General features: G+C 37.0%; 1 protein-coding gene across 1 annotated transcript in view; it reads right to left on the bottom strand.

Annotated features, from left to right (window-relative positions):
- Positions 1 to 4,708, bottom strand: part of LOC5572508 (zwei Ig domain protein zig-8) — a 333,616-nt gene extending 328,908 nt beyond the window's left edge. Inside the window, exons 1-2 of the mRNA XM_021855733.1 lie at positions 4,702 to 4,708; positions 4,335 to 4,537 (exon numbers count right to left, since the gene is read on the bottom strand). Coding sequence (XP_021711425.1) covers positions 4,335 to 4,537; positions 4,702 to 4,708 — 210 coding nt within the window. The remainder of the gene's footprint in view (positions 1 to 4,334; positions 4,538 to 4,701) is intronic.
- Positions 4,709 to 9,363: the final 4,655 nt, after the last annotated feature.

The following is a 9,363-nucleotide window of genomic DNA, read 5'->3' on the forward strand; positions in this document are numbered from 1 at the left end:
CGCAAGTCAGTCCCATCTGCATGTTCGTTAAAATAGAGTCACTATCAGTTTTCAACATACATATATTCCTATGATCTTCCAACTGGACTAATGTGGTAACTCATTTTGTTCGGTAGAATTGAAAAAAAAACGCATTGTCCTGTCTTGAAAAGCAACCGCATATCAATCCCACTACAGATTTGCGCAATGTGTAACTCTAAAATGAACCGTGTTTTAATCATCTTTGTATTTTTCTCGGAGAGTTATCGGAGTAGCAATTTGTGCAAGCTTCATTCAAATTTAAACATATATCATTCTTCTGGATTTTTTCATATTCCTATGGATAACAAGTTTGAAAACTTTTCAGCCCATTTTCGCATTTCTCAAAACATTTCACAGATGTGACTGACTTGCGATTCTTGGCAGTTCAAGAGTCTAAAAATTTTGAAAAATGCGTCTTCTTCAAAGTAGAGTAAAATATAAAATAACTATAAATAAACCGCATTTGTAGGATTTGTAATGATTTCAAAAATAAATTGGGTGAGTCTTATGTTTTTCCGGCTCTGGGGGGGAGGGGGGTTGACCCCCAAAACTCCCCCTTAGTTACGCCACTGATCTATAATTGAACTATCAGAAACACAGGGATTCAATATCTTGAAGATTGAGACGTCGCATGCCTTCGTTTAGTGCTTTAACTTAGTGGTCCCATATTACGGGTTTCCCCGTGGCCATTCCGGTGCTCTAAAAAGACCAGAATAACCATACATTTATCCATTTGGCAAAATACATCCAAACATATTAACACATTTCATTCGGTTTTGGGGCATAAATCTTAATTATTTCATCGAATTGTTCAGATTAGCAACCTTTCGGTACTCCAGGAACCGGTTCCGCATGGGCCATAGTGGACCACATTTTTCAGGAGAGGTGTGCCGGTAATTGGTTCCTTATTACAGATAAATTTTTATGCCAAAATATACATCAACCGAATAGTACCGATGTAAATAACATATACAAAATTGCGATGGAAACTTACTTTTCGGATGTTCCGGGTTTCCGGAACCCGGTATGAATAACTTAGTGATTTGAGAATCACTTTTCCAGTTGACGTGAATACCTATTCAACTATTGTTGAGGACGGTTCAGATTACATGTTTAGTTACGAAACTACAGGTTGTGAAAATACGGGTCTCTAAAGGGACTTTTTTTAGATGCAGCAGGTTCCCGGAGGCCACAGTGACCAAATTCGGATCACCAGGAGGGTTTCTGAAATTAGATTTGTGTGCCTTTCACTTAAACGCAATAGAATTAAATTCGGTCAATACACTGATTTTTGCAAGCTGTTTGAATTTTTGGATCGAAAACGACCCTAAGTCACAATTTATAACCTTTTTTATGGAAGCTCCCCTAGCGGTCATTCAAAACTTTTGTTTCCTCAAAAATGAAATATCTTACAAGAAAATAATTGTCAGAAAATTTCAAATTGCTAGGTTGTTTCGGTTATAACGCAAAAAAAAAATCAAGGATTTGGAACCTACCATTCGAAAGATATAGTATTCAAGCATCTTCTTCGTGAATTTGAAAATATTTTAACGAGGGAATCAAAAGTTATTGGGATTTGAAAGTTTTGTGCTTTTTTGGAAGGGATATGCACATGCTTCAAAATATACCCCAAAGGTGCATCATTATCAATCTGTGAACCAGCCAAGTAACCATCAGCTTTGCATTGAGCTTTCAAAACTTGTGACATCCAAGGATCTTCTATGAGAATTTGAAATAATTTCTTCGAGAAAATCAGAAGTTACAGAGATTTGTATATTACCCATTATTTCTATGAAGTTTAAATAAGAACTAATTTATATGGCTTTGCTATATTAATGTAAAAAATTTACAAACAAAAATTTCCATAGGCCTGACTTTATCGAAGGACAGCATTACTGGAGTACTTTGGATCTATTATAAGGCAAATTATGAATATTCAATTATCACGTTGAATGTTTTTACCATTACTAAATGCAACAAATTCTTGTCAATATGTTAATCAATGCTATTAAAGTACGTGATTCACAACCCGTTGCTGCTTCTTCATTATTACAAGAGCACACTATACTTACACAAGGAACCAACGGATTGATTTCAACAAAATCAATTGTTGGAATATTGAAGAGAACGTTTATTTCTGGACGAGTCCGTAGTGAAATGTTCGTAAGATTGTACCAATGCTCAGATCAAATGCTACAAGTTGTCATTACAGCGTGGAACTTTTGCTTCCTAAACTAAGTACTAATCAAACTATTTGATATAAGTGTAAGAATAATGGAGACTATTCTTGATAGCTACTTACTCTCTGTAGAACAGAGTTTTCGTACATCCCGTAGTGCATAGTTATCATGTTATGGACTCTGTAAGTTTTCTTCCTGTTACTTCTGGGAAACTATTTTGGAAAGAAAACTATCCATATGGAGGTTTTAAATGAAAAGCCATGTTATCTTTCATTGCAGGTCACGCTCATCTTTTTCGTTAAGAGGGTTACAAAGGATATGGCTGGACATTTGCTTATTGTACTCAATGATTATGTATTAGGCTACACTGTCTGGTACAATTGAAGACTGAGGATTGTTCAAGCCTAGTCCTTAAGACAGACGACGTCAACTAAAGACTTCCACAAAATTGAATTCGAATCTATTTGAGGCCATATCAATAACCAACCCTGCCCTCACCCTCTAATGACTAAAACAACAGCCATCAAGCCTCAATCGCTTAACAACCATAAAGATCCATCCCTTCAATCTAGCTCAAATTCATATTGACCCCAAAACGACAGACAAAAGGTTAGCCAAATATGTCGACCGTTTCCACTCTAAGCCCGATAACCCTTCCTTTGCGGCCACTTTGACAGATGTAATTATCTCATTCCGTAAAGTTAACAAATTTACTTAGCACTTCAGAACCGTGTCGCGAGCAAGCCCAACCAACTGTCGAGACTGCCGAGGCCGCTCCATCAAAAGAGCCCATTTACCTTGGCTATTGCCCATCATCGCTCCCATTCCGCTAATCCCTCTCGTTTCAAATGAAGCACGAGCATGCACTATGAGCCACGAAGTGAAATTTCCGCGACAAAATTCTAATCACATTCATGGTAAACGAAATCCAAACAGAAAAAAAATGATAGCACGTCTTGGTTTTGAAATAATGGCTGTTGAAAATGTAAAAAAAATAGCGATTTCAGTCAACTTGCACACAAGTTTACCACCTTGTACGGTGATTTATTTGCTCAATGTACCATATAATCAAAATCTTATGTGTTGAAGAACATATCAAAAAAGTTCACAATACTTTCGATGTTTAAAATTTATATTCGATGCTTCAGTAAAATATTTTATCTTGCCATAAAGAAAAAACGAAGTGTTTTGTACAAAAACTGCAGGCATGTTGCCAAAATCGATTTATTAGCAGTTTCAAACAAACTTTATCTAAAATCAAAACTAAAGTACTCAACTCTGCTATGTAATGTATTATGAATTATATTAGGCTGATACAAATATTAATTTTCTTTTATGTCACCCCCCCTCCCCCCTTCGAAAATCCGAAAATTTTGAAGGGGAGAAAAAAAAGATTCATCATTTTTTGACATCAGTTAGGTTTTTCAATTTACAAAGTAAAAAACAAGTAAAATAATGATCCAGAGGACGATTAAAAACAGTTTAACAACTATCATTAAAAATAAAAATTCGAAAAAATAACTTTTTTTTCATTTTTATTTTTTTGTTCCTTATTTATTTTTATCCCCCCCCTCGTACCTTCCAAGTGGTCTCGGACATAAAAGAAATTTAATATTTGTACCAGCCTTACTGAAGAAAAAAAATGATAAGTCACAGTTTAATGTTCATATGAACATTGTTAAACCAGTATTTCATACAAATTTAACGACATGTAACTCAAAACTGTAACGTGTTGGATCATTTCTGAAAGCTGCATCGGATTTAGAAATCCTAACTTTCTTGATATTGATATTGCTGTGTTCGTTTGAAACGCAAATATCAAATGCAGGAACACCAAACGCGGTGAGATTTTCCACAAGAAATACGATGTCAAAGATATGTTTTTCTATCTAGGTCAGCGGTGATTTATATAATCGTTGCTAGGAGTCCTTTGATTGGTTTGTGTTACCGCATTTGGAGGACATTTAGTCATGATTTGCACCTCAAATGCAAACAGCAATACATGATTTGACCCTTGAGACAGGCCATAGTATTATTTTCCTTGCGCTGTGTAATTAGTTTATTAAAAAATGTTTTGGGTTTTTGAAGCGAAATTTCAATTTCAGGCCCATTGTGGGCATGGTTCACACTTACCGTTCGGTCGCCTTTGTGTTTGACGCGGCACTTGAGGACGGCAGTGTCCTCCAGCACCGTCGTTACGTTCCGCGAGTTGACGTCGTCAAAGTACGGTTTGTCTGCGGCCGCAAGCGAGGGTGACGAGGACGACGACTGCGACGACGAGGATGGTAATCCAACAGCGGCAGACGAGGACGAGGACGATGACGATGATGGGATGCCTGTGTGGGAAAATGACACGACAGAACGGACAATTAGTGTGATGAAACAAATTCGATTAAATATTCAAGTGCAGCCGCGTTTCGGCGGGGGTTTTTCGGATGGGATCGGATATACCCGACAACTGTTGGCGCTTTAGATGTGTACACATATGCAGGGCTGTAACATGGCATTGTGTTGCCCTTAGCAAACCGTAATTCAAGCGCCCTTAGTCCAAGCACAACTTCAGTTTTGCATGATACGGATTTGCATGGAACAGATCATAAAAATTTGCTTAGGATTTATTTTGGAATTCTGTTAGTTTGTCATCTAAATCTTCAAAAGGTGTCTTTTTGAAGCTTAAGGACTTTTCAAACTCAGAATTAATTATGTTATTGTTAAAACTTGTGACTGTTTTCTTGTCCAAACATAAAACGGCAGAAACTGAATTGTTAAACATATTCTTCTTAAAATTTTCCTAGATTTGCTTAAACTCTTGAAGGTTTGTAAGAAATGTGTCCAATACATAACACGAAATAAATTGTCAATTCCCTCAGGGCGCAATAGACCATTATCAAAATTTGTACAAGTCATTGATAATTGTGGCTTATTCATTCCACGATTTTGATTTTGGGGTCGTCCATAAGCCATGTGGTCATTGAAAGAGGGGTATGGTAGGCAAGATCAACCACGTAGTTTTATCGTATTGAAAAAAATTGTTTTGGAATGTACTACTGCTTTGGGTCGAGTATTCATGAGTTGTGATCATCCATTTTATTTGAATATTCCTAACCATTTTATTTGAATATTCCTCAAGAAATCCTAATCATACAGTCGCATCTACATATCTCGATATCGAAGGGACCATGGAGATAGGGAGAGGTCGACATAAAGAACAAATTATCAATGAACACTAGATTGAAAAATACACACCTGAAAATTGAATTGAATTGAATTGAATTGAAAACTAAATTTATTTTTTTCTGTGTACCCCGTAAACAGGAAAACAATAAACATCAGACGTCATTTTGGGTTTCCTTATTTGCTTTCACTCTCAAAATCATCGGTCTAATGACCTTTGGGTTATATCGATATACGGAGGAAAAATTGGGAACGAAAAATCAACAGATAAGCATCGAGATACACCCGATTCTGTTTTTGCACGGATTTTTTTTACACGGCCGTGCAAAAAAAGTTTCCATACATTTTTTTCCGCCAAAATCTTATATTTGCATGAAACGTCGAGAAATGGTGTTACTTTTTTTGCACGGTTTTTGAAATTTTGAACTAAAAACTTTTTTTGCACGGTACGTATCCCCCGTGCAAAAACAGAATCGGGTGTATAGAGATATCGTGATAAGGAGGATATCGAGATATGGAGAGAGAAATTGTATGCAAAATGAAGGGACCTACGAAATCATCTACATAGGGAGAGATATCGAGATATGGAGAGTCGACTGTAAATAATTAATTGCTAAATGATTGCGGGTCTTCCAGTATTCCTGAACAATCTCAATTTTGTCAGAAAATCCTAGTATTCACAAGTGACCTTCAATGATAGGGTTGCCAATCCCGAGAAGAATTTCTTGGGAGTCCCGATTCCCGGGAAATGATTTCTTGTGTCCCGGGTGTCCCGGGAAGCTTTTATTTTTTATAAAGAAATGACCATCTATAATCGAAGAATAGTAACTGACGAACAAGTTTTCATGTAATTTCAACAAATACCCTGACTTGATCATGAAATGTCATCCATTTTTGAAGTTTTGCCTTGGTCGCATAGAACCAGAAAATGTTGAACCAGAAACCAGAAAATGTTGAACAGAATGCCAATATTTTTGACGGTATTCTTGTTTATGAAAGATTATATGCAAGACAAAATAAAAGATACATCGATAACAACTGTATTGCAGAAGTTTATAGATGGGGGAACAGCTCAATATATGTGCAAATATATATTAGAGTGAACTGCCTCTCTGTAATAAATCCCAAGAACTGGCAACGTGAAAATCTCACAAAAATCGCTGGCAACTTAAAAAAATGATTAAGCTTTCAAGTTTCCTATTTGAACAATTACAAAAAATATGTTTCTCGATCAACCAATGAGTTTTATTGAGATCAAAATTCGCCGAATGTTCTTGGACTCATTTCAATATAATACCAATAAAGTGTTATGTATTAATTTTTCCTGTAATGTGGATTTTTTTTTTTAATTTTGTTGATTCAAGAACTCTCTACCTGTCATGTTCGATTGGCTCCAATAGTTCTATCCGCCAGAATGTTAATAGATTGACTATTGGGTCACAAAGTGGCTCGGTACCTCAGTTGGTAAAGTACTCGTCTAGCATACAGAAGTCGTGGGTGCGAATCCCACCTGGGTTGGATTTCACTCATAATTTTTCCAAGGCTAAATGAGTGATTAACTGCAAATTTCCTTGCTTCCAAATTTGTTGGGTTTCAATTAAATTAATTTTAAACCACCATTAATAGAAAAAAATTGTGGAGGCGTTTCTCCTGCTGTCAAGTGGTAGGGTGTGTGGAAAAGCGTTCCGTTTTGATAGCGAATTCGTAGATCTATGTAAGCTTTAACAGGAATGAGCATTAAATGTTAAGTACATTTTGTGCAAATTTTCTGATTTTGTTCTCACAATTAGGTGGGCCTTAGCTCGCTCATCCCACTGGTCGAATTCAAAGGCTTTTAATTACGGCACCTGAATTTCTTCTATGTAGTTGTCATTTAATTATCAATAATCATTAATGTTTTCTCACTTTTCTTTCAGGTTTCTATTCATTTTTTTTCTCCTCAGGACAAAGCGGACGGATCAGATCACTACCCTAGGATACGGACTGTGGACATTAACTATCGTTTTAGTTTATCATTGAAACAAAACCTAACCTAACTAACTCTCATAGGTTGTCTAAGAATTCCAACCCGGTCTACTTCTGGTCAATTTGCCGCGAATTCACTTTAAATTTCAACTAACGATTGTATCAAGTATTCTTTTTCCACTTAGGGGGAGCACACTTGATCGTCACTTGTTCTCGACGCGAAATGAGAAACGTGTTCATCGAACAGTCATCTTCACTAACAGCTGTCAAATTTGACGTCTTCCCTCGCTGACGTTTCATTTTGAGACGTTGCTTCGACGAGTCGCTTTAAGGTGAAACTACTTTGAATCCACTAATAACTGTATAAAAGTAGTGGTGCACAAAAAATATTCTCCTATTTGTTGGTAATAGTGAAATTATAATTGATAAGACGTTGTTGCCAGTAATCGCTACTTCAATTTGAGTCTTTTCCCCTTCGACTAAATAAGATTGCTTGAAGTCATAGGTAACCATCAACCTATCTGACAGCCCTGCAAGCGAGCAGCCGGAGTAAAATTAGAAAAATAAAAAAAGCGAAATGCTGTGATCGAGTGATTGTTTTCAGCACGGTTTGGAGAAATTTTAAGTTGTTTTCATCAGAAATCAACTAGTAATTGATCTTTAATTATCAAGTAGTGAAAGTAAACTGTGTTGGAGGTTCTACGTTTAGCGAAAGTGATAAAATTCGGCGAAAAGTGTTCTTCGTTCGCAGGCGGATATGTGTTAACAATTGTAGCAAAGTTAAACGTCCGTGTTGAAAATTAGCACGGTTCATGGAATTTCCACCAGCTACTAGTATTAAAACTATGGAAATTGTAAGGTAATAGTTTTCTGATGTCTCGTTAGAAATTTGGTACTGGATTTAGTACAGGTAAGTGACAATTTTTGAGAAATAATGTGGACTTCCAGAAATGTGTTTGTATATGTGAGGAAGGCCATCTTCACTGCCATGACAGGGATTTCTTCCTATATGTCCTTAAAGCGCGGCACGGTATACTCAACAAGGTAGGCTAATGCGTAATCAACGGTTTTCAATCAAAACATGTGTCGTCATTCCTATCGCCAAGCATGAAGCTTACAGGACAGTAAAAGAGACCAAGACTTGCTTTCTTTTGCACTCGTTCGAGTTTGCGATAGGAATGACGTCACTGCCAAATGTAATTTTTCGGAGTATAATGCCTTGCTTTTTTTACCGTGAAACACAGGCTTGACGGGTTTCGCTACTTTCGCCGGTGGACCGGGTTGCAAGTTCGACCTTTTCTGCGTCAACACAAGCATTACATCTAGTATATATCTTAGAACTTCTAGAAAGCTGTCGTTATCATCCTCTCCAATGTTTTTTTTATTTTGTAATTTTGGTATAGCTATATTTTGCTTTCAATTATTTCTCATCAATTATCACAATTGAGCGTAGTTCTCGGACAAGTTTCTGAAAAAAGTAAGTCAACTCCAAAAATTCTCAACAAGAATCATGATGGACAATTGTAGATGAATCACTGTGGTGTTTCATACCACCAGACCGATGCTCGTCTCCCTACGCTGTGTCACTTTTTCGTTTCAGGTTCCAGTAATCATCAATTCCAGCGGCGCAGATCACGGGCAGGCAAGCTCATGATTACTCGGCAAACAGGCAGTAAAACACACTGGCACTTATTTGAGTCACTACTGTACTTTATTCTAGCTAGGAACACAATTTGTAGGAGCAAACTTTATTTCCACTTTCACTTTCCTTCTTGACAGCACGACTAGCAAAATAAATCTGAAGTGAACTGGATGGGTGGTAACAGCTGATACTGACATAGGCAGGACGAGCCAGATCGATCGGAAACGTTCGTGCGCAGTGTTGCCAAAAGATCTGGGCGTAGTACAGGTCGGACTCGATTATCCGGAGTATCGATTTTTATTTCACTCCGGATAATCGAATCCTCCGGATAATCGAATCACTAAGAAAAAAATTGAAATCTTCGACAAGAGAACTTAAATA

The sequence above is a fragment of the Aedes aegypti genome, chromosome 3, assembly GCF_002204515.2.
Source record: "Aedes aegypti strain LVP_AGWG chromosome 3, AaegL5.0 Primary Assembly, whole genome shotgun sequence".
Taxonomy (NCBI): Eukaryota; Metazoa; Arthropoda; class Insecta; order Diptera; family Culicidae; genus Aedes; species Aedes aegypti.